At 35.6% G+C, this 23,215-nt stretch overlaps 1 protein-coding gene and 26 non-coding genes across 27 annotated transcripts; all 27 read right to left on the bottom strand.

Moving 5' to 3' along the window:
* Window positions 1-446: 446 nt before the first annotated feature.
* Trnaf-gaa (transfer RNA phenylalanine (anticodon GAA)) lies at window positions 447-519 on the bottom strand. Its single transcript has one exon. It is a non-coding gene; the product is annotated as a tRNA-Phe (tRNA).
* Window positions 520-1,057: 538 nt separating this feature from the next.
* Window positions 1,058-1,130, bottom strand: Trnaf-gaa (transfer RNA phenylalanine (anticodon GAA)). Its single transcript has one exon. It is a non-coding gene; the product is annotated as a tRNA-Phe (tRNA).
* A 539-nt stretch (window positions 1,131-1,669) lies between these two features.
* Trnaf-gaa (transfer RNA phenylalanine (anticodon GAA)) lies at window positions 1,670-1,742 on the bottom strand. Its single transcript has one exon. It is a non-coding gene; the product is annotated as a tRNA-Phe (tRNA).
* Window positions 1,743-2,893: 1,151 nt separating this feature from the next.
* Trnaf-gaa (transfer RNA phenylalanine (anticodon GAA)) lies at window positions 2,894-2,966 on the bottom strand. Its single transcript has one exon. It is a non-coding gene; the product is annotated as a tRNA-Phe (tRNA).
* Window positions 2,967-3,504: 538 nt separating this feature from the next.
* Trnaf-gaa (transfer RNA phenylalanine (anticodon GAA)) lies at window positions 3,505-3,577 on the bottom strand. Its single transcript has one exon. It is a non-coding gene; the product is annotated as a tRNA-Phe (tRNA).
* A 538-nt stretch (window positions 3,578-4,115) lies between these two features.
* On the bottom strand, window positions 4,116-4,188 carry Trnaf-gaa (transfer RNA phenylalanine (anticodon GAA)). Its single transcript has one exon. It is a non-coding gene; the product is annotated as a tRNA-Phe (tRNA).
* Window positions 4,189-4,724: 536 nt separating this feature from the next.
* Trnaf-gaa (transfer RNA phenylalanine (anticodon GAA)) lies at window positions 4,725-4,797 on the bottom strand. Its single transcript has one exon. It is a non-coding gene; the product is annotated as a tRNA-Phe (tRNA).
* Window positions 4,798-5,333: 536 nt separating this feature from the next.
* On the bottom strand, window positions 5,334-5,406 carry Trnaf-gaa (transfer RNA phenylalanine (anticodon GAA)). Its single transcript has one exon. It is a non-coding gene; the product is annotated as a tRNA-Phe (tRNA).
* Window positions 5,407-5,943: 537 nt separating this feature from the next.
* On the bottom strand, window positions 5,944-6,016 carry Trnaf-gaa (transfer RNA phenylalanine (anticodon GAA)). The gene has a single exon. It is a non-coding gene; the product is annotated as a tRNA-Phe (tRNA).
* A 537-nt stretch (window positions 6,017-6,553) lies between these two features.
* Trnaf-gaa (transfer RNA phenylalanine (anticodon GAA)) lies at window positions 6,554-6,626 on the bottom strand. Its single transcript has one exon. It is a non-coding gene; the product is annotated as a tRNA-Phe (tRNA).
* Window positions 6,627-7,164: 538 nt separating this feature from the next.
* Window positions 7,165-7,237, bottom strand: Trnaf-gaa (transfer RNA phenylalanine (anticodon GAA)). The gene has a single exon. It is a non-coding gene; the product is annotated as a tRNA-Phe (tRNA).
* A 539-nt stretch (window positions 7,238-7,776) lies between these two features.
* Trnaf-gaa (transfer RNA phenylalanine (anticodon GAA)) lies at window positions 7,777-7,849 on the bottom strand. The gene has a single exon. It is a non-coding gene; the product is annotated as a tRNA-Phe (tRNA).
* Window positions 7,850-9,000: 1,151 nt separating this feature from the next.
* Window positions 9,001-9,073, bottom strand: Trnaf-gaa (transfer RNA phenylalanine (anticodon GAA)). The gene has a single exon. It is a non-coding gene; the product is annotated as a tRNA-Phe (tRNA).
* Window positions 9,074-9,611: 538 nt separating this feature from the next.
* Window positions 9,612-9,684, bottom strand: Trnaf-gaa (transfer RNA phenylalanine (anticodon GAA)). The gene has a single exon. It is a non-coding gene; the product is annotated as a tRNA-Phe (tRNA).
* Window positions 9,685-10,222: 538 nt separating this feature from the next.
* Trnaf-gaa (transfer RNA phenylalanine (anticodon GAA)) lies at window positions 10,223-10,295 on the bottom strand. The gene has a single exon. It is a non-coding gene; the product is annotated as a tRNA-Phe (tRNA).
* Window positions 10,296-10,831: 536 nt separating this feature from the next.
* Window positions 10,832-10,904, bottom strand: Trnaf-gaa (transfer RNA phenylalanine (anticodon GAA)). The gene has a single exon. It is a non-coding gene; the product is annotated as a tRNA-Phe (tRNA).
* A 536-nt stretch (window positions 10,905-11,440) lies between these two features.
* On the bottom strand, window positions 11,441-11,513 carry Trnaf-gaa (transfer RNA phenylalanine (anticodon GAA)). The gene has a single exon. It is a non-coding gene; the product is annotated as a tRNA-Phe (tRNA).
* Window positions 11,514-12,050: 537 nt separating this feature from the next.
* On the bottom strand, window positions 12,051-12,123 carry Trnaf-gaa (transfer RNA phenylalanine (anticodon GAA)). Its single transcript has one exon. It is a non-coding gene; the product is annotated as a tRNA-Phe (tRNA).
* A 536-nt stretch (window positions 12,124-12,659) lies between these two features.
* Window positions 12,660-12,732, bottom strand: Trnaf-gaa (transfer RNA phenylalanine (anticodon GAA)). The gene has a single exon. It is a non-coding gene; the product is annotated as a tRNA-Phe (tRNA).
* Window positions 12,733-13,268: 536 nt separating this feature from the next.
* Window positions 13,269-13,341, bottom strand: Trnaf-gaa (transfer RNA phenylalanine (anticodon GAA)). Its single transcript has one exon. It is a non-coding gene; the product is annotated as a tRNA-Phe (tRNA).
* Window positions 13,342-13,878: 537 nt separating this feature from the next.
* On the bottom strand, window positions 13,879-13,951 carry Trnaf-gaa (transfer RNA phenylalanine (anticodon GAA)). Its single transcript has one exon. It is a non-coding gene; the product is annotated as a tRNA-Phe (tRNA).
* Window positions 13,952-14,488: 537 nt separating this feature from the next.
* Trnaf-gaa (transfer RNA phenylalanine (anticodon GAA)) lies at window positions 14,489-14,561 on the bottom strand. Its single transcript has one exon. It is a non-coding gene; the product is annotated as a tRNA-Phe (tRNA).
* A 537-nt stretch (window positions 14,562-15,098) lies between these two features.
* Window positions 15,099-15,171, bottom strand: Trnaf-gaa (transfer RNA phenylalanine (anticodon GAA)). The gene has a single exon. It is a non-coding gene; the product is annotated as a tRNA-Phe (tRNA).
* A 1,759-nt stretch (window positions 15,172-16,930) lies between these two features.
* On the bottom strand, window positions 16,931-17,002 carry Trnaf-gaa (transfer RNA phenylalanine (anticodon GAA)). The gene has a single exon. It is a non-coding gene; the product is annotated as a tRNA-Phe (tRNA).
* Window positions 17,003-17,726: 724 nt separating this feature from the next.
* LOC137393987 (protein GVQW3-like) lies at window positions 17,727-18,095 on the bottom strand. The gene has a single exon (XM_068080704.1). The coding sequence runs from the start codon at window positions 18,093-18,095 to the stop codon at window positions 17,727-17,729; it is 369 nt and encodes a 122-aa protein (XP_067936805.1).
* An 827-nt stretch (window positions 18,096-18,922) lies between these two features.
* Window positions 18,923-18,995, bottom strand: Trnaf-gaa (transfer RNA phenylalanine (anticodon GAA)). The gene has a single exon. It is a non-coding gene; the product is annotated as a tRNA-Phe (tRNA).
* A 3,791-nt stretch (window positions 18,996-22,786) lies between these two features.
* On the bottom strand, window positions 22,787-22,859 carry Trnaf-gaa (transfer RNA phenylalanine (anticodon GAA)). Its single transcript has one exon. It is a non-coding gene; the product is annotated as a tRNA-Phe (tRNA).
* Between the last annotated feature and the right edge of the window lie 356 nt (window positions 22,860-23,215).

Genomic DNA, 23,215 nt, shown 5'->3' with positions numbered 1-23,215 from the left:
AGTTGTTGCGATGAATAGGAGATTACTGTTTATTTAAACCAAACACAAACCTTAGATTAACTATCTTATTCACTTTTGTAATCAATTTCATAATATCAGTGCGCTTTTGAGGCTGTGTAGATTTTATGAACGATGAAAGTTCCAAAAAATTTCAAAGAAAGCATTCGAGATTAATTCGGAATGTAAATGAGGCTAGTGCAAAGTTTGTAGAATGAGTAATTCTTTGTATTATATCAACTTTTCGATTAAAACAATAAAATAATTATCTTGTTTCAAATGAACAATTGTTTTGAATTTTCAGGTTCAACCAATCTCGTGAAGTTCTTATAGCATATGACCAAACTCCTGTGAGAATAACAAACAGCATCTTTATAATCACAGCCTAATACTAAACTTTCTGTGTTATAGCAAAAGTCAGGACTGATATATGAAAATATTTTTTTAGATGCCAAAACCCGGGATTGAACCAGGGACCATCAGATCTTCAATCTAACGCTCTCCAAACTGAGCTATTTCGGCTTCCTATTTTGCCCAAACGAGGTCTAGTACGAGGCTAGACGCTGTTGAAATTTGTGAAAAGAATTTAAGTTATTTAATCATTTTTTCTAACAGTTGTTGCGATGAACAGGAGATTACTGTTTATTTAAACCAAACACAAACCTTAGATTAACTATCTTATTCACTTTTGTAATCAATTTCATAATATCAGTGCACTTTTGAGGCTGTGTAGATTTTATGAACCATGAAAGTTCCAAAATTTTTCAAAGAAAGCATTCGAGATTAATTCGGAATGTAAATGAGGCTAGTGCAAAGTTTGTAGAATGAGTAATTCTCTGTATTATATCAAGTTCTCGATTAAAACAATAAAATAATTATCTTGTTTCAAGTAAAGATTTGTTGGTAGCTTTCAGGTTCAACCAATCTCGTGAAGTTCTTATAGCATATGAGCAAACTCCCGTGAGAATAACAAACAGCATCTTTATAATCACAGCCTAATAATAATTTTTCTGTGTTATAACAAAAATCAGGACTGATATATGAAAATATATTTTCTAGATGCTGAAACCCGATATTGAACCAGGGACCTTTAGATCTTCAGTTTAGCGCTCTCCCAACTGAGCTATTTCGGCTTCCTATTTTTCACGCTCGAGTTCTAGTGCGAAACTAGACGCATTTGAAAATTGTGAAAAAAGCTTAAGTTATTTATTCAATTTTTTCCAATAGTTGTTGGAGTGTAAAATAAATTACTGTTTATTTTGAAAAATTATTAACCTTAAAGTAAAAATGTTATTCCCTTTCGACATCTAATTCTTAATATCAGTGCATCTTTTAGGCCGTGTAAAGTTTACGCACCATGAATGTTCCAATTAATTGCAACGCTGACTTCGTTGATTCATTCAGAGTGTAAATCAGGTTAGTGTGAGTTTTTTAGAATGAATTATTCTCTGTATTATATCAAGTTCTCGAATAAAACAATAAAATAATTATCTTGTTTCAAATGAACAATTGTTTTGAATTTTCAGGGTCAACCAATCTCGTGAAGTTTTTATAGCATATGAGCAAACTCCCGTTAGAATAACAAACAGCATCTTTATAATCACAGCCTAATAATAATTTTTCTGTGTTATAGCAAAAATCAGGACTGATATATGAAAATATATTTTCTAGATGCTGAAACCCGATATTGAACCAGGGACTTTTAGATCTTCAGTTTAACGCTCTCCCAACTGAGCTATTTCGGCTTCCTATTTTTAACACTCGAGTTCTAGTTCGAAGCTAGACGCATTTGAAAATTGTGAAAAAAGCTTAAGTTATTTATTCAATTTTTTCCAATAGTTGTTGGAGTGTAAAATAGATTACTGTTTATTAAGAAAATGTATTAACTTTAAAATGAAGATCTTATTCTCTTTCGAGATCCCATTCTTAATATCAGTGCATCTTTTAGGCCGTGTAAAGTTTACGCACGATGAATGTTCCAAATAATTGCAACGTTGACTTTGTTGATTCATTCAGAGTGTAAATGAGGCTAGTGTGAGTTTTCTAGAATGAATAATTTTCTGTATTTTATCGAGTTTTCGATTAAAACAATAAAATAATTATCTTGTTTCAAGTAAAGATTGGTTGGTAGCTTTCAGGTTCAACCAATCTCGTGAAGTTCTTATAGCATATGAGCAAACTCCCGTTAGAATAACAAACAGCATCTTTATAATCACAGCCTAATAATAATTTTTCTGTGTTATAACAAAAATCAGGACTGATATATGAAAATATATTTTCTAGATGCTGAAACCCGATATTGAACCAGGGACCTTTGGATCATAGGTCTAACGCTCTCCCAACTGAGCTATTTCGGCTTCCTATTTTTCACACTCGAGTTCTAGTGCGAAGCTAGACGCATTTGAAAATTGTGAAAAAAGCTTAAGTTATTTATTCAATTTTTTCCAATAGTTGTTGGAGTGTAAAAGAGATTACTGTTTATTTAGAAAAATTATTAACCTTAAAATAAAAATGTTATACCCTTTCGACATCTAATTCTTAATATCAGTGCATCTTTTAGGCCGTGTAAAGTTTACGCACCATGAATGTTCCAATTAATTGCAAAGTTGACTTCGTTGATTTATTCAGAGTGTAAATAAGGCTAGTGTGAGTTTTTTAGAATGAATTCTTCTCTGCATTATATCAAGTTCTCGATTAAAACAATAAAATAATTATATTGTTTCAAATGAAGAATTGTTTTGAATTTTCAGGGTCAACCAATCTCGTGAAGTTTTTATAGCATATGAGCAAACTCCCGTGAGAATAACAAACAGCATCTTTATAATCACAGCCTAATAATAATTTTTCTGTGTTATAACAAAAATCAGGACTGATATATGAAAGTATATTTTCTAGATGCTGAAACCCGATATTGAACCAGGGACCTTTAGATCTTCAGTCTAACGCTCTCCAAACTGAGCTATTTCGGCTTCCTATTTTGCCCAAACGAGGTCTAGTACGAGGCTAGACGCTGTTGAAATTTGTGAAAAGAATTTAAGTTATTTAATCATTTTTTCTAACGGTTGTTGCGATGAATAGGAGATTACTGTTTATTTAAACCAAACACAAACCTTAGATTAACTATGTTATTCACTTTTGTAATCAAACTCATAATATCAGTGCACTTTTGAGGCTGTGTATAATTTATGAACCATGAAAGTTCCAAAATATTTTAAAGAAAGCAATCGAGATTAATTCGGAATGTAAATGAGGCTAGTGCAAAGTTTTTAGAATGAATAATTCTCTGTATTATATCAAGTTCTCGATTAAAACAATAAAATAATTATTTTGTTCCAAATGACGATTTGCTTTGAATTTTCAGGTTCAACCAATCTCGCGGATTTCTTCTAGTATATGAAGAAACTCCTGTGAGAATAACAAACAGCATCTTTTTAATCACAGCCTAATACTAATTTTTCAGGGTTATATCAAAAATCAGGACTGACATATGAAAATATATTTTCCAGATGCCGAAACCCGGGATCGAACCAGGGACCTTTAGATCTTCAGTCTAACGCTCTCCCAACTGAGCTATTTCGGCTTCCTATTTTGCGCAAACGAGCTCTAGTACGAGGCTAGACGCTGTTAAAATTTGTGAAAAAAATTTATGTTATTTAATCATTTTTTCTAACAGTTGTTGCGATGAATAGGAGATTACTGTTTATTTAAACCAAACACAAACCTTAGATTAACTATGTTATTCACTTTTAATAATCAAACTCATAATATCAGTGCGCATTTGAGACTGTGTAAATTTTATGAACCATGAAAGTTCCAAAATGTTTCAAAGAAAGCATTCGAGAATAATTCGGAATGGAAATGAGGCTAGTGTGAGTATTTTAAAATGAATTATTCTCTGTATTATATCAAGTTCTCAATTAAAACAATAAAATAATTATCTTCTTTCAAATGAAGTTTTGTTCTGAACTTTCAGGTTCAACCAATCTCGTGGATTTCTTCTAGCATATGTCAAACTCCTGTGAGAATAACAAACAGCATCTTTTTAATCACAGCCTAATACTAAATTTTTTGTGTTATAGCTAAAATCAGGACTGATATATGAAAATATATTTTGCAGATGCCAAAATCCGGGATTGAACCAGGGACTTTTAGATTTTCAGTCTAACGCTCTCCCAACTGAGCTATTTCGGCTTCCTATTTTTCGCAGACAAGGTCTAGTACGAAGGTCGACGCTGTTGAACTTTGAGAAAAGAATTTAAGATATTTAATCATTTTTTCTAACAGTTGTTGCGATGAATAGGAGATTACTGTTTATTTAAACCAAACACAAACCTTAGATTAACTATCTTATTCACTTTTGTAATTAATTTCATAATATCAGTGCGCTTTTGAGGCTGTGTAGATTTTATGAACGATGAAAGTTCCAAAAAATTTCAAAGAAAGCATTCGAGATTAATTCGGAATGGAAATGAGGCTAGTGCAAAGTTTGTAGAATGAATAATTCTCTGTATTATATCAAGTTCTCGATTGAAACAATAAAATAATTATCTTGTTTCAAAGAAGATTTGCTTTGAATTTTCAGGTTCAACCAATCTCGTGGATTTCTTCTAGCATATGAAGAAACTCCTGTGAGAATAACAAACGGCATCTTTTTAATCAGAGCCTAATACTAACTTTTTTGTGTTATATCAAAAATCAGGACTGATATATGAAAATATATTTTCATATGCTGAAACCCGGGATCGAACCAGGGACCTTTAGATCTTCAGTCTAACGCTCTCCAAACTGAGCTATTTCGGCTTCCTATTTTGCCCAAACGAGGTCTAGTACGAGGCTAGACGCTGTTGAAATTTGTGAAAAGAATTTAAGTTATTTAATCATTTTTTCTAACAGTTGTTGCGATGAACAGGAGATTACTGTTTATTTAAACCAAACACAAACCTTAGATTAACTATCTTATTCACTTTTGTAATCAATTTCATAATATCAGTGCACTTTTGAGGCTGTGTGGATTTTATGAACCATGAAAGTTCCAAAATATTTCAAAGAAAGCATTCGAGATTAATTCGGAATGTAAATGAGGCTAGCGCAAAGTTTGTAGAATGAGTAATTCTCTGTATTATATCAAGTTCTCGATTGAAACAATAGAATAATTATCTTGTTTCAAAGAAGATTTGCTTTGAATTTTCAGGTTCAACCAATCTCGTGGATTTCTTCTAGCATATGAAGAAACTCCTGTGAGAATAACAAACGGCATCTTTTTAATCACAGCCTAATACTAACTTTTTTGTGTTATAGCAAAAATCAGGACTGATATATGAAAATATATTTTCATATGCCGAAACCCGGAGTCGAACCAGGGACCTTTAGATCTTCAGTCTAACGCTCTCCAAACTGAGCTATTTCGGCTTCCTATTTTGCCCAAACGAGGTCTAGTACGAGGCTAGACGCTGTTGAAATTTGTGAAAAGAAATTAAGTTATTTAATCATTTTTTCTAACAGTTGTTGCGATGAATAGGAGATTACTGTTTATTTAAACCAAACACAAACCTTAGATTAACTATCTTATTCACTTTTGTAATCAATTTCATAATATCAGTGCACTTTTGAAGCTGTGTAGATTTTATGAACGATGAAAGTTCCAAAAAATTTCAAAGAAAGCATTCGAGATTAATTCGCAATGGAAATGAGGCTAGTGCAAAGTTTGTAGAATGAGTAATTCTTTGTATTATATCAACTTCTCGATTAAAACAATAAAATAATTATCTTGTTTCAAAAAAGATTTGCTTTGAATTTTCAGGTTCAACCAATCTCGTGGATTTCTTCTAGCATATGAAGAAACTCCTGTGAGAATAACAAACGGCATTTTTTTAATCACAGCCTAATACTAAGTTTTCTGTGTTATAGCAAAAATCAGGACTGATATATGAAAACATTTTTTTCAGATGCCGAAACCCGGGATCGAACCAGGGACCTTTAGATCTTCAGTCTAACGCTCTCCCAACTGAGCTATTTCGGCTTCCTATTTTTCGCAGACAAGGTCTAGTACGAAGGTCGACGTTGTTGAACTTTGGGAAAAGAATTTAAGATATTTAATCGTTTTTTCTAACAGTTGTTGCGATGAATAGGAGATTACTGTTTATTTAAACCAAACACAAACCTTAGATTAACTATCTTATTCACTTTTGTAATCAATTTCATAATATCAGTGCGCTTTTGAGGCTGTGTAGATTTTATGAACGATGAAAGTTCCAAAAAATTTCAAAGAAAGCATTCGAGATTAATTCAGAATGTAAATGAGGCTAGTGCAAAGTTTGTAGAATGAGTAATTCTTTGTATTATATCAACTTCTCGATTAAAACAATAAAATAATTATCTTGTTTCAAATGAACAATTGTTTTGAATTTTCAGGTTCAACCAATCTCGTGAAGTTCTTATAGCATATGACCAAACTCCTGTGAGAATAACAAACAGCATCTTTATAATCACAGCCTAATACTAAACTTTCTGTGTTATAGCAAAAGTCAGGACTGATATATGAAAATATTTTTTTAGATGCCAAAACCCGGGATTGAACCAGGGACCATCAGATCTTCAATCTAACGCTCTCCAAACTGAGCTATTTCGGCTTCCTATTTTGCCCAAACGAGGTCTAGTACGAGGCTAGACGCTGTTGATATTTGTGAAAAGAATTTAAGTTATTTAATCATTTTTTCTAACAGTTGTTGCGATGAACAGGAGATTACTGTTTATTTAAACCAAACACAAACCTTAGATTAACTATCTTATTCACTTTTGTAATCAATTTCATAATATCAGTGCACTTTTGAGGCTGTGTAGATTTTATGAACCATGAAAGTTCCAAAATTTTTCAAAGAAAGCATTCGAGATTAATTCGGAATGTAAATGAGGCTAGTGCAAAGTTTGTAGAATGAGTAATTCTCTGTATTATATCAAGTTCTCGATTAAAACAATAAAATAATTATCTTGTTTCAAGTAAAGATTTGTTGGTAGCTTTCAGGTTCAACCAATCTCGTGAAGTTCTTATAGCATATGAGCAAACTCCCGTGAGAATAACAAACAGCATCTTTATAATCACAGCCTAATAATAATTTTTCTGTGTTATAACAAAAATCAGGACTGATATATGAAAATATATTTTCTAGATGCTGAAACCCGATATTGAACCAGGGACCTTTAGATCTTCAGTTTAGCGCTCTCCCAACTGAGCTATTTCGGCTTCCTATTTTTCACGCTCGAGTTCTAGTGCGAAACTAGACGCATTTGAAAATTGTGAAAAAAGCTTAAGTTATTTATTCAATTTTTTCCAATAGTTGTTGGAGTGTAAAATAAATTACTGTTTATTTTGAAAAATTATTAACCTTAAAGTAAAAATGTTATTCCCTTTCGACATCTAATTCTTAATATCAGTGCATCTTTTAGGCCGTGTAAAGTTTACGCACCATGAATGTTCCAATTAATTGCAACGCTGACTTCGTTGATTCATTCAGAGTGTAAATCAGGTTAGTGTGAGTTTTTTAGAATGAATTATTCTCTGTATTATATCAAGTTCTCGAATAAAACAATAAAATAATTATCTTGTTTCAAATGAACAATTGTTTTGAATTTTCAGGGTCAACCAATCTCGTGAAGTTTTTATAGCATATGAGCAAACTCCCGTTAGAATAACAAACAGCATCTTTATAATCACAGCCTAATAATAATTTTTCTGTGTTATAGCAAAAATCAGGACTGATATATGAAAATATATTTTCTAGATGCTGAAACCCGATATTGAACCAGGGACTTTTAGATCTTCAGTTTAACGCTCTCCCAACTGAGCTATTTCGGCTTCCTATTTTTAACACTCGAGTTCTAGTTCGAAGCTAGACGCATTTGAAAATTGTGAAAAAAGCTTAAGTTATTTATTCAATTTTTTCCAATAGTTGTTGGAGTGTAAAATAGATTACTGTTTATTAAGAAAATGTATTAACTTTAAAATGAAGATCTTATTCTCTTTCGAGATCCCATTCTTAATATCAGTGCATCTTTTAGGCCGTGTAAAGTTTACGCACGATGAATGTTCCAAATAATTGCAACGTTGACTTTGTTGATTCATTCAGGGTGTAAATGAGGCTAGTGTGAGTTTTCTAGAATGAATAATTTTCTGTATTTTATCGAGTTTTCGATTAAAACAATAAAATAATTATCTTGTTTCAAGTAAAGATTGGTTGGTAGCTTTCAGGTTCAACCAATCTCGTGAAGTTCTTATAGCATATGAGCAAACTCCCGTTAGAATAACAAACAGCATCTTTATAATCACAGCCTAATAATAATTTTTCTGTGTTATAACAAAAATCAGGACTGATATATGAAAATATATTTTCTAGATGCTGAAACCCGATATTGAACCAGGGACCTTTGGATCATAGGTCTAACGCTCTCCCAACTGAGCTATTTCGGCTTCCTATTTTTCACACTCGAGTTCTAGTGCGAAGCTAGACGCATTTGAAAATTGTGAAAAAAGCTTAAGTTATTTATTCAATTTTTTCCAATAGTTGTTGGAGTGTAAAAGAGATTACTGTTTATTTAGAAAAATTATTAACCTTAAAATAAAAATGTTATACCCTTTCGACATCTAATTCTTAATATCAGTGCATCTTTTAGGCCGTGTAAAGTTTACGCACCATGAATGTTCCAATTAATTGCAAAGTTGACTTCGTTGATTTATTCAGAGTGTAAATAAGGCTAGTGTGAGTTTTTTAGAATGAATTCTTCTCTGCATTATATCAAGTTCTCGATTAAAACAATAAAATAATTATATTGTTTCAAATGAAGAATTGTTTTGAATTTTCAGGGTCAACCAATCTCGTGAAGTTTTTATAGCATATGAGCAAACTCCTGTGAGAATAACAAACAGCATCTTTATAATCACAGCCTAATAATAATTTTTCTGTGTTATAACAAAAATCAGGACTGATATATGAAAGTATATTTTCTAGATGCTGAAACCCGATATTGAACCAGGGACCTTTAGATCTTCAGTCTAACGCTCTCCAAACTGAGCTATTTCGGCTTCCTATTTTGCCCAAACGAGGTCTAGTACGAGGCTAGACGCTGTTGAAATTTGTGAAAAGAATTTAAGTTATTTAATCATTTTTTCTAACGGTTGTTGCGATGAATAGGAGATTACTGTTTATTTAAACCAAACACAAACCTTAGATTAACTATGTTATTCACTTTTGTAATCAAACTCATAATATCAGTGCACTTTTGAGGCTGTGTATAATTTATGAACCATGAAAGTTCCAAAATATTTTAAAGAAAGCAATCGAGATTAATTCGGAATGTAAATGAGGCTAGTGCAAAGTTTTTAGAATGAATAATTCTCTGTATTATATCAAGTTCTCGATTAAAACAATAAAATAATTATTTTGTTCCAAATGACGATTTGCTTTGAATTTTCAGGTTCAACCAATCTCGCGGATTTCTTCTAGTATATGAAGAAACTCCTGTGAGAATAACAAACAGCATCTTTTTAATCACAGCCTAATACTAATTTTTCAGGGTTATATCAAAAATCAGGACTGACATATGAAAATATATTTTCCAGATGCCGAAACCCGGGATCGAACCAGGGACCTTTAGATCTTCAGTCTAACGCTCTCCCAACTGAGCTATTTCGGCTTCCTATTTTGCGCAAACGAGCTCTAGTACGAGGCTAGACGCTGTTAAAATTTGTGAAAAAAATTTATGTTATTTAATCATTTTTTCTAACAGTTGTTGCGATGAATAGGAGATTACTGTTTATTTAAACCAAACACAAACCTTAGATTAACTATGTTATTCACTTTTAATAATCAAACTCATAATATCAGTGCGCATTTGAGACTGTGTAAATTTTATGAACCATGAAAGTTCCAAAATGTTTCAAAGAAAGCATTCGAGAATAATTCGGAATGGAAATGAGGCTAGTGTGAGTATTTTAAAATGAATTATTCTCTGTATTATATCAAGTTCTCAATTAAAACAATAAAATAATTATCTTCTTTCAAATGAAGTTTTGTTCTGAACTTTCAGGTTCAACCAATCTCGTGGATTTCTTCTAGCATATGTCAAACTCCTGTGAGAATAACAAACAGCATCTTTTTAATCACAGCCTAATACTAAATTTTTTGTGTTATAGCTAAAATCAGGACTGATATATGAAAATATATTTTGCAGATGCCAAAATCCGGGATTGAACCAGGGACTTTTAGATTTTCAGTCTAACGCTCTCCCGACTGAGCTAATTCGGCTTATTTTTTTTCACACTCGAGTTTTAGTGCGAAGCTAGACGCTGCTGAAATTTGTGAAAAGAATTTAAGTTATTTAATCATTTTTTCTAACAGTTGTTGCGATGAATAGGAGATTACTGTTTATTTAAACCAAACACAAACCTTAGATTAACTATCTTATTCACTTTTGTAATCAAACTCATAATATCAGTGCACATTTGAGGCTGTGTAATTTTTATGAACCATGAAAGTTCCAAAATATTTCAAAGAAAGCATTCGAGATTAATTCGGAATGGAAATGAGGCTAGTGCAAAGTTTGTAGAATGAATAATTCTCTGTATTATATCAAGTTCTCGATTAAAACAATAGAATAATTATTTTGTTTCAAAGAAGATTTGCTTTGAATTTTCAGGTTCAACCAATCTCGTGGATTTCTTCTAGCATATGAAGAAACTCCTGTGAGAATAACAAACGGCATCTTTTGAATCAGAGCCTAATACTAACTTTTTTGTGTTATATCAAAAATCAGGACTGATATATGAAAATATATTTTCATATGCCGAAACCCGGGATCGAACCAGGGACCTTTAGATCTTCAGTCTAACGCTCTCCCAACTGAGCTATTTCGGCTTCCTATTTTTCGCAGACAAGGTCTAGTACGAAGGTCGACGCTGTTGAACTTTGAGAAAAGAATTTAAGATATTTAATCATTTTTTCTAACAGTTGTTGCGATGAATAGGAGATTACTGTTTATTTAAACCAAACACAAACCTTAGATTAACTATCTTATTCACTTTTGTAATTAATTTCATAATATCAGTGCGCTTTTGAGGCTGTGTAGATTTTATGAACGATGAAAGTTCCAAAAAATTTCAAAGAAAGCATTCGAGATTAATTCGGAATGGAAATGAGGCTAGTGCAAAGTTTGTAGAATGAATAATTCTCTGTATTATATCAAGTTCTCGATTGAAACAATAGAATAATTATCTTGTTTCAAAGAAGATTTGCTTTGAATTTTCAGGTTCAACCAATCTCGTGGATTTCTTCTAGCATATGAAGAAACTCCTGTGAGAATAACAAACGGCATCTTTTTAATCAGAGCCTAATACTAACTTTTTTGTGTAATATCAAAAATCAGGACTGATATATGAAAATATATTTTCATATGCCGAAACCCGGGATCGAACCAGGGACCTTTAGATCTTCAGTCTAACGCTCTCCCAACTGAGCTATTTCGGCTTCCTATATTGAGCAAACGAGGTCTAGTACGAGGCTAGACGCTGTTGAAACTTGTGAAAAGAATATAAGTTATTTAATCATTTTTTCTAACAGTTGTTGCGATGAATAGGAGATTACTGTTTATTTAAACCAAACACAAACCTTAGATTAACTATCTTATTCACTTTTGTAATCAAACTCATAATATCAGTGCACTTTTGAGGCTGTGTAGATTTTATGAACGATGAAAGTTCCAAAAAATTTCAAAGAAAGCATTCGAGATTAATTCGGAATGGAAATGAGGCTAGTGCAAAGTTTGTAGACTGAGTAATTCTTTGTATTATATCAACTTCTCGATTAAAACAATAAAATAATTATCTTGTTTCAAAGAAGATTTGCTTTGAATTTTCAGGTTCAACCAATCTCGTGGATTTCTTCTAGCATATGAAGAAACTCCTGTGAGAATAACAAACGGCATCTTTTTAATCAGAGCCTAATACTAATTTTTCTGTGTTATATCAAAAATCAGGACTGATATATGAAAATATATTTTCCAGATGCCGAAACCCGGGATCGAACCAGGGACCTTTAGATCTTCAGTCTAACGCTCTCCCAACTGAGCTATTTCGGCTTCCTTTTTTCGCAGACAAGGTCTAGTACGAAGGTCGACGCTGTTGAACTTTTGGAAAAGAATTTAAGATATTTAATCATTTTTTCTAACAGTTGTTGCGATGAATAGGACATTACTGTTTATTTAAACCAAACACAAACCTTAGATTAACTATCTTATTCACTTTTGTAATCAATTTCATAATATCAGTGCACTTTTGAGGCTGTGTGGATTTTATGAACCATGAAAGTTCCAAAATATTTCAAAGAAAGCATTCGAGATTAATTCGGAATGTAAATGAGGCTAGTGCAAAGTTTGTAGAATGAGTAATTTTCTGTATTATATCAAGTTCTCGATTAAAACAATAAAATAATTATCTTGTTTCAAGTAAAGATTTGTTGGTAGCTTTCAGGTTCAACCAATCTCGTGAAGTTCTTATAGCATATGACCAAACTCCTGTGAGAATAACAAACGGCATCTTTTTAATCACAGCCTAATACTAAACTTTCTGTGTTATATCAAAACTCAGGACTGATATATGAAAATATATTTTCAGATGCCAAAACCCGGGATTGAACCAGGGACCATCAGATCTTCAATCTAACGCTCTCCAAACTGAGCTATTTCGGCTTCCTATTTTGCCCAAACGAGGTCTAGTACGAGGCTAGACGCTGTTGAAATTTGTGAAAAGAGTTTAAGTTATTTAATCATTTTTTCTAACAGTTGTTGCGATGAACAGGAGATTACTGTTTATTTAAACCAAACACAAACCTTAGATTAACTATGTTATTCACTTTTGTAATCAAACTCATAATATCAGTGCACATTTGAGGCTGTGTAATTTTTATGAACCATGAAAGTTCCAAAATATTTCAAAGAAAGCATTCGAGATTAATTCGGAATGGAAATGAGGCTAGTGCAAAGTTTGTAGAATGAATAATTCTCTGTATTATATCAAGTTCTCGATTAAAACAATAGAATAATTATTTTGTTTCAAAAAAGATTTGCTTTGAATTTTCAGGTTCAACCAATCTCGTGGATTTCTTCTAGCATATGAAGAAACTCCTGTGAGAATAACAAACGGCATCTTTTTAATCACAGCCTAATACTAAGTTTTCTGTGTTATATCAAAATCAGGACTGATATATGAAAACATTTTTTTCAGATGCCGAAACCCGGGATCGAACCAGGGACCTTTAGATCTTCAGTCTAACGCTCTCCCAACTGAGCTATTTCGGCTTCCTACTTTTCGCAGACAAGGTCTAGTACGAAGGTCGACGCTGTTGAACATTGGGAAAAGAATTTAAGATATTTAATCATTTTTTCTAACAGTTGTTGCGATGAATAGGACATTACTGTTTATTTAAACCAAACACAAACCTTAGATTAACTATCTTATTCACTTTTGTAATCAATTTCATAATATCAGTGCACTTTTGAGGCTGTGTGGATTTTATGAACCATGAAAGTTCCAAAATATTTCAAAGAAAGCATTCGAGATTAATTCGGAATGTAAATGAGGCTAGTGCAAAGTTTGTAGAATGAGTAATTCTCTGTATTATCTCAAGTTCTCGATTAAAACAATAAAATAATTATCTTGTTTCAAGTAAAGATTTGTTGGTAGCTTTCAGGTTCAACCAATCTCGTGAAGTTCTTATAGCATATGACCAAACTCCTGTGAGAATAACAAACGGCATCTTTTTAATCACAGCCTAATACTAAACTTTCTGTGTTATAGCAAAAGTCAGGACTGATATATGAAAATATTTTTTTAGATGCCAAAACCCGGGATTGAACCAGGGACCATCAGATCTTCAGTTTAACGCTCTCCAAACTGAGCTATTTCGGTTTCCTATTTTGCTTAAACGAGGTGTAGTACGAGGCTAGACGCTGTTGAAATTTGTGAAAAGAAATTAAGTTATTTAATCATTTTTTCTAACAGTTGTTGCGATGAATAGGAGATTACTGTTTATTTAAACAAAACACAAACCTTAGATTAACAATCTTATTCACTTTTGTAATCAAACTCATAAGATCAGTTCACTTTTGAGGCTGTGTAGATTTTACGAACCATTAAAGTTCCAATATATTTTTAAAAAAGCATTCGAGATTAATTCGGAACGTAAATGAGGCTAGTGCAAAGTTTTTAGAATGAATAGTTCTCTGTATTATATCAAGTTCTCGATTAAGACAATAAAATAATTATTTTGTTTCAAATGAAGATTTGTTTTGAATTTTTAGGTTCAACCAATCTCGTTGATTTTTCTAGCATATGAACTAACTCATGCGAGAATAAGAAACAGCATCTTTTTAATAACAGCCTAATACTAAATTTTCAGTGTTATAGCTAAAATCAAGACTGATATATGAAAATATATTTTTCAGATGCCAAAACCCAGGATCGAACCAGGGACCTGTAGATCTTCACTCTAACGCTCTCCCAACTGAGCTATTTCGGCTTCCTATGTTACGCAAACGAGGTCTAGTACGAGGCTAAACGCTGTTGAAATTTGTGAAAAGAACATAAGTTGTTTATTCTTTTTTTTAACAGTTGTTGGAGTTTCAAATAGATTGCTGTTTATTTAGAAAAATTATTAACCTTAAAATAAATATGTTATTCCCTTTCGAGATCCAACTCTTAATATCAGTGCATCTTTTAGGCCGTGTAAAGTTTACGCACCATGAATGTTTCAAATAATATCAATGTTGACTTTGTTGACTCATTCAGAGTGTAAATGAGGCTAGTGTGAGTTTTTTAGAATGAATAATTTTCTGTATTTTATCAAGTTCTCAATTAAAACAATGAAATAATTATCTTGTTTGAAATGAAGAATTGTTTTGATTTTTCAGGTTCAACCAATCTCGTGGATTTCTTCTAGCATATGAACAAACTCCTGTGAGAATAACAAACAGCATCTTTTTAATCACAGCCTAATACTAAATTTTCTGTGTTATAGCTAAAGTCAAGACTGATATATGAAAATATATTTTCCAGATGCCAAAACGTGAGATCAAACCAGGGACCTTTAGATCTTCAATCTAACGCTTTCCCAACTGAGCTATTTCGGCTACCTATTTTTCACACTCGAGTTCTAATGCGAAGCTAAACGCTGTTGAAATTTGTGAAAAAAGCTTATGTTATTTATTCAATTTTTTCCAACAGCTGTTGCAGTAAAAGTAGATTACTTTCTATTTAGAAAAATTATTAACCTTAAAATAAATATGTTATTCCCTTTCGAGATCCCATTCCTAATATCAGTGCATCTTTTAGGCCGTGTAAAGTTTACGCACCATGAATGTTCCAAATAACTGCAACGTTGACTTTGTTGACTCATTCAGATTGTAAATGAGGCTAGTGTGAGTTTTTTAGAATCAATTATCCTCTGTATTATATCAAGTTCTTGATTGAAACAAGAAAATAATTATCTTGTTTCAAATGAAGATTTGTTTTGAACTTTCAGGTTCAACTAATGTCATGGATTTCTTCTAGCGTATGAACAAACTCCTGTGAGAATAACAAACAGAATCTTTTTAATCAGAGCCTAATACTAAATTGTCTGTGTTATAGCAAAAATCAGGACTGATATATAAAAATATATTTTGCAGATGCCAAAACCCGGGATCTAACCAGGGACCTTTAGTTCTTCAGTATAACGCTCTCCCAACTGATTTAATTCGGCTTCCTATATTGAGCAAACGAGGTCTAGTACGAGGCTAGACGCTGTTGAAACTTGTGAAAAGAATTTAAGTTATTTAATCATTTTTTCTAACAGTCGTTGCGACGAATAGGAGATTACTGTTTATTTAAACTAAACATAAACCTTAGATTAACTATGTTATTCACTTTTGTAATCAAACTCATAAGATCAGTGCACTTTTGAGGCTGTGTAGATTTTATGAACCATGAAAGTTCCAAAATATTTCAAAAACAGCATTCGCGGTTAATTCGGAATGTAAATGAGGCTAGTGTGAGTATTTTAAAATGAATTATTCTCTGTATTATATCAAGTTCTCAATTAAAACAATAAAATAATTATCTTCTTTCAAATGAAGTTTTGTTCTGAACTTTCAGGTTCAACCAATCTCGTGGATTTCTTCTAGCATATGTCAAACTCCTGTGAGAATAACAAACAGCATCTTTTTAATCACAGCCTAATACTAAATTTTTTGTGTTATAGCTAAAATCAGGACTGATATATGAAAATATATTTTGCAGATGCCAAAATCCGGGATTGACCCAGGGACTTTTAGATTTTCAGTCTAACGCTCTCCCGACTGAGCTAATTCGGCTTATTTTTTTTCACACTCGAGTTTTAGTGCGAAGCTAGACGCTGCTGAAATTTGTGAAAAGAATTTAAGTTATTTAATCATTTTTTCTAACAGTTGTTGCGATGAATAGGAGATTACTGTTTATTTAAACAAAACACAAACCTTAGATTAACAATCTTTTTCACTTTTGCAATCAAACTCATAAGATCAGTTCACTTTTGAGGCTGTGTAGATTTTACGAACCATTAAAGTTCCAATATATTTTTAAAAAAGCATTCGAGATTAATTCGGAACGTAAATGAGGCTAGTGCAAAGTTTTTAGAATGAATAGTTCTCTGTATTATATCAAGTTCTCGGTTAAGACAATAAAATAATTATTTTGTTTCAAATGAAGATTTGTTTTGAATTTTCCGGTTCAACCAATCTCGTGGATTTCTTCTAGCATATGAACTAACTCATGCGAGAATAAGAAACAGCATCTTTTTAATCACAGCCTAATACTAAATTTTTTGTGTTATAGTTAAAATCAGGACTGATATATGAAAATATATTTTTCAGATGCCAAACACAGGATTGAACTAGGGACCTTTAGATCTTCAGTCTAACGCTCTCCCAACTGAGCTATTTCGGCTTCCTATTTTGTGCAAACGAGGTCTAGTACAAAGCTAGACGCTCTTGAAATTTGTGATAAGAACTTAAGTTATTTATTCTTTTTTTCTAACAGTTGTTGTAGTAAAAGTAGATTACTGTTTATTTAAAAAAATTAGTAACTTTGAAATGAATATGTTATTCCCTTTCGAGATCCAATTCTTAATATCAGTGCATCTTTTAGGCCGTGTAAAGTTTACGCACGATGAATGTTCCAAATACTTGCTACGTTGACTTTGTTGATTCATTCAGAGTGTAAATGAGGCTAGTGTGAGTATTTCAAAATGACTAATTTTCTGTATTATATCAAGTTCTCAATTAAAACAATAAAATAATTATTTTGTTTCAAATGAAGTTTTGTTTTGAACTCTCAGGTTCAACCAATCTCGTGGATTTCTTTTAGTATATGAACAAACTCTTGTGAGTATAACAAACAGCATCTTTTTAATCACAGCCTAAGACTAAATTTTCTGCGTTATAGTTAAAACCAGGACTGATACGAGGGCGATTCGATAAGTAAAGATAATTTTACAATAAGTCAAGTTGTAGTTGAGTTAGATACTTTACTTTTTTTTTATTTTTCAACATATTTGCCAGACAAGTCAACACATTTCTGCCATCTTGGTACCAGTTTCTTGATCCCATTTGCATAAAATTCGGCAGATTGCCTTCATAACCATTCGCTCACAGTAGTTGAGTGTGTTCACTCACACCTTTGAGTACCCAAAATCTTCATGAAGAATGGAATGCACTGTTCCAATGGAGATGCTCAATGATTCAGCACTTTTCTCTACCTTTATCCTCCTGTCTGCTCTGACAAGCTTGTCCACAGCCTCCAAATTGGATGGTGTGGCTGCCTCTTTTGGCCTGCCTGACCTTGGTTCATTCTCAATAAAGGTCCTTCCTTCTTTAAAACTGCTAGCCCATTTGAAAACTCTGTTTTGGTTTAAACAACTCTCACCATATTGAGCTTTCATTCTCCTATAAATGTCACTTGGTCTGACTCCTTCACTTGACAAAAATCTTATTACAGCTCTCTGTTCAACATGTGAGCAAATTTCAAGAGGGGCAGCCATTTTGAAATAGTCTCCAAAAAATTTTATAACCTCAGAGTTATTGAAAATGATTACAGTGTGAAGACAACACCTAAAAGAATATAACTCCAAAAAATTATGCATGCATCACAATAATATTTTAACTTGTAATGAATTTATCTTTACTTATCGAATCGCCCTCGTATATGAAAATATATTTTCCAGATGCCGAAACCCGGGAGCGAACTAGGGACCTTTAGTTCTTCAGTCTATCGCTCTCCCAACTGAGCTAATTCGGCTTCCCATTTTGCGAAAATGAGGTCTAGTATGAGGCTAGACGCTGTTGAAATTTGTGAAAAGAATGTAAGATATTTAATCATTTCTTCTAACAGTTGTTGCGGTGAATAGGCGATTACTGTTTTCTTAAACCAAACACAAACCTTAGATTAACTATCTTATTCACTTTTGTAATCAAATTCATAATATCAGAGAACTTTTGAGGCTGTGTAGATTCTATGAACCATGAAAGTTCCAAACTATTTCAAAGAAAGCATTCGAGATTAATTCGGAATGTATATGTGGCTAGTGCAAAGTTTTTAGAATGAATAATTTTCTGTATTATATCAAGTTTTTGATTAAAACAATAAAATAATTATCTTGTTTCAAATGAAGATTTGTTTTGAAATTTCAGGTTCAACTAATCGATTTGTTTTGAAATTTCAGGTTCAACTAATCTCGTGGATTTCTTCTAGCATATGAACAAACTCCTGCGAGAATAACAAACAGCATCTTTATAATCACCGTCGAATACTAAATTTTCAGTGTTATAGCTAAAATCAGGACTGATATATAAAAATATATTTTCCAGATGCCAAAACCCAGGATCGAACCAGGGACGTGTAGATCTTCAGTCTAACGCTCTCCCAACTGAGCTATTTCGGCTTCCTATTTTTCACACTAGAGTTCTAGTGCGAAGCTAAACGCTGTTGAAATTTGTGAATAAAGCTTAAGTTATTTATTAATTTTTTTCCAACAGTTGTTGGAGTGTCAAATAGATTGCTGTTTATTTAGAAAAATTATTAACCTTAAAATAAATATGTTATTCCCTTTCGAGATCCAACTCTTAATATCAGTGCATCTTTAAGGCCGTGTAAAGTTTACGCACCATGAATGTTCCAAATAATTGCAACGTTGACTTCGTTGATTCATTCAGAGTGTAAATGAGGCTAGTCTGAGTTTTTTAGAAAGAATTATTTTTTGTATTATATCGAGTTCTCGATTAAAACAATAAAATAATTATCTTGTTTCAAATGAAGAATTGTTTAGAAATTTCAGGTTCAACCAATCTCGTGGATTTCTTCTAGCATATGAACAAACTCCTTTGAGAATAACAAACAGCATCTTTTTAATCACAGCCTAATACTAAATTTTCTCTGTTATAGCAAAAATCAGGACTGATAGCTACTATATAAACGGCAATCGTTGTCTGTGTGATTGATTTATTGATTGTCCGCCTTATAGAGCGGTCTTTCCTTTTATCGTCGTACGAATTTCGGTCGTACGAAGCGAACTGAATTAATTTGTGTAGTAACGGTAAATAAATTATAGAGCGGTCTTTCTTCTACCATTCGGTCGAACGAAGCCAACCGAATTAATATGAGTATTAATTATCGTAATTTCGTAATATCGTAATTTTGTAATATGGACTATTAGCCGCTATTTTTCTCTGACGATTTGAGCCAAACGGCTTATATAAAGGTGTGGCGATTCTGTTGTTTTTCTTTCACCGCTCGGGCGCATTAACCGAAATCCCCGGTTCGCACGCTTTTTAAACGGCAAATTTTCTGCCGTGTTAAAAAGCACCTTCCCTGAGTTCTGCGGCCTATACAAAGGTGTCTATACAGCTATACAAATGTACTATTCATTAAATAAAATAAATTAACGAGTAGTTATTTACATGCAATTAATATTTACTGCCAACGTGTACCGAGAAGGTCACGTAAACGTTTGTTTTTTTGAGCCACTCGAAAAACGCATTTCTCTCCTACTAAAGTTCTACATCAAAAAGGTAAGTGTTTCTCATACGATGTTGTATTGTTTATGAATTGCCACATCTCCACTACTTAATAACGTTGGATTTGCCGCAGTCCGTGATAGTGGGTCATGTTCCTTTCCTTCAGCAGCCGAGTTACTACTTTTTTCCAGCTACGAGTAGGCCTACTGTAACTTACTATTACAGAACTTTCACGAGTACTCCGAGGGTTGCGATACGCTATTGTGAAAAGAGAGCAGCTGCTATCGACTTACTGTCACCCTGCATCAGCCATGACCGACTATACGTCGCCTGCTCAAAAGTAGGCACACGCCGAAAACTGTTTCTTCATACGCCCGACAGAAAAACCAAAAATGTTGTCTATCCGCAAGTGTTGCGTTAACTAAGGGAGAGAGAGAGAAAGGGAGGGAAAGGGAGAGAGAGGGAGAGCGAGGAGGAGAGGGGGGGAGAGAGGGAGAGAGAGAGGGAGAGAGAGAGAGGAAGAGAAGGGGAGAGAGAGGGAGAGCGAGGAGGAGAGGGGGGAGAGAGAGAGAGAGAGGGGGAGATAGGGAGGGAGAGAAGGGGAAAGCGAGGAGGAGAGGGGGAAGAGGGGGGAGAGAGAGAGGGAGAAAGAGAAGGAGAAGAGGGAGGGAGAGAGGGAAGAGAGGGAAGAGAGGGGAGAGACGGAGAGACAGAGAGAGGGGAAAGAGGGAAAGAGGGAGAGACGGAGAGACGGAGAGACGGAGAGACGGAGAGACGGAGAGACGGAGAGACGGAGAGACGGAGAGACGGAGAGACGGAGAGACGGAGAGACGGAGAGACGGAGAGACGGAGAGACGGAGAGACGGAGAGACGGAGAGACGGAGAGACGGAGAGACGGAGAGACGGAGAGACGGAGAGACGGAGAGACGGAGAGACGGAGAGACGGAGAGACGGAGAGACGGAGAGACGGAGAGACGGAGAGACGGAGAGACGGAGAGACGGAGAGACGGAGAGACGGAGAGACGGAGAGACGGAGAGACGGAGAGACGGAGAGACGGAGAGACGGAGAGGCGGAGAGGCGGAGAGGCGGAGAGGCGGAGAGGCGGAGAGGCGGAGAGACGGAGAGACGGAGAGACGGAGAGACGGAGAGACGGAGAGACGGAGAGGCGGAGAGGCGGAGAGGCGGAGAGGCGGAGAGGCGGAGAGGCGGAGAGGCGGAGAGGCGGAGAGGCGGAGAGGCGGAGAGGCGGAGAGGCGGAGAGGCGGAGAGGCGGAGAGGCGGAGAGGCGGAGAGGCGGAGAGGCGGAGAGGCGGAGAGGCGGAGAGGCGGAGAGGCGGAGAGGCGGAGAGGCGGAGAGGCGGAGAGGCGGAGAGGCGGAGAGGCGGAGAGGCGGAGAGGCGGAGAGGCGGAGAGGCGGAGAGGCGGAGAGGCGGAGAGACGGAGAGACGGAGAGACGGAGAGACGGAGAGACGGAGAGACGGAGAGACGGAGAGACGGAGAGACGGAGAGACGGAGAGACGGAGAGACGGAGAGACGGAGAGACGGAGAGACGGAGAGACGGAGAGACGGAGAGACGGAGAGACGGAGAGACGGAGAGACGGAGAGACGGAGAGACGGAGAGACGGAGAGACGGAGAGACGGAGAGACGGAGAGACGGAGAGACGGAGAGACGGAGAGACGGAGAGACGGAGAGACGGAGAGACGGAGAGACGGAGAGACGGAGAGACGGAGAGACGGAGAGACGGAGAGACGGAGAGACGGAGAGACGGAGAGACGGAGAGACGGAGAGACGGAGAGACGGAGAGACGGAGAGACGGAGAGACGGAGAGACGGAGAGACGGAGAGACGGAGAGACGGAGAGACGGAGAGACGGAGAGACGGAGAGACGGAGAGACGGAGAGACGGAGAGACGGAGAGACGGAGAGACGGAGAGACGGAGAGACGGAGAGACGGAGAGACGGAGAGACGGAGAGACGGAGAGACGGAGAGACGGAGAGACGGAGAGACGGAGAGACGGAGAGACGGAGAGACGGAGAGACGGAGAGACGGAGAGACGGAGAGACGGAGAGACGGAGAGACGGAGAGACGGAGAGACGGAGAGACGGAGAGACGGAGAGACGGAGAGACGGAGAGACGGAGAGACGGAGAGACGGAGAGACGGAGAGACGGAGAGACGGAGAGACGGAGAGACGGAGAGACGGAGAGACGGAGAGACGGAGAGACGGAGAGACGGAGAGACGGAGAGACGGAGAGACGGAGAGACGGAGAGACGGAGAGACGGAGAGACGGAGAGACGGAGAGACGGAGAGACGGAGAGACGGAGAGACGGAGAGACGGAGAGACGGAGAGACGGAGAGACGGAGAGACGGAGAGACGGAGAGACGGAGAGACGGAGAGACGGAGAGACGGAGAGACGGAGAGACGGAGAGACGGAGAGACGGAGAGACGGAGAGACGGAGAGACGGAGAGACGGAGAGACGGAGAGACGGAGAGACGGAGAGACGGAGAGACGGAGAGACGGAGAGACGGAGAGACGGAGAGACGGAGAGACGGAGAGACGGAGAGACGGAGAGACGGAGAGACGGAGAGACGGAGATGTAACTGCATATTTGGAGTTGTTTTACGGTATGAAAGCCAACTCTCAATAAACCTTATGCTGCCCGTGAATCTGCTCCTGTAGACGGGTAATGCAGCTAGTATGAAAAAGTATTTTGCAGATGCCAAAACCCGGGATTGAACCAGGGACCTTTTGATCTTCAGTCTAACGCTCTCCCAACTGAGCTATTTCGGCTTCATATTTTTCACACTAGAGTTCTAGTGCGAAGCTAAACGCTGTTGAAATTTGTGAATAAAGCTTAAGTTATTTATTAATTTTTTTCCAACAGTTGTTGGAGTGTCAAATAGATTGCTGTTTATTTAGAAAAATTATTAACCTTAAAATAAATATGATATTCCCTTTCGAGATCCAACTCTTAATATCAGTGCATCTTTAAGGCCGTGTAAAGTTTACGTACCATGAATGTTCCACATAATTGCAACGTTGACTTGGTTGATTCATTCAGAGTGTAAATGAGGCTAGTCTGAGTTTTTTAGAAAGAATTATTCTCTGTATTATATTAAGTTCTCGATTAAAACAATAAAATAATT

This window comes from Watersipora subatra, chromosome 4 (assembly GCF_963576615.1).
Source record: "Watersipora subatra chromosome 4, tzWatSuba1.1, whole genome shotgun sequence".
In the NCBI taxonomy this organism is placed as follows: domain Eukaryota; kingdom Metazoa; phylum Bryozoa; class Gymnolaemata; order Cheilostomatida; family Watersiporidae; genus Watersipora; species Watersipora subatra.
Note: the sequence above shows the minus strand (reverse complement) of the source record. Positions and strands in the feature narration are given on the sequence as shown.

What these genes read in the sequence shown, in the direction of transcription:
- LOC137393987 (XM_068080704.1), bottom strand. Translation starts at nt 18,095, where the DNA reads ATGGCTGCCCCTCTTGAAATTTGCTCACATGTTGAACAGAGAGCTGTA.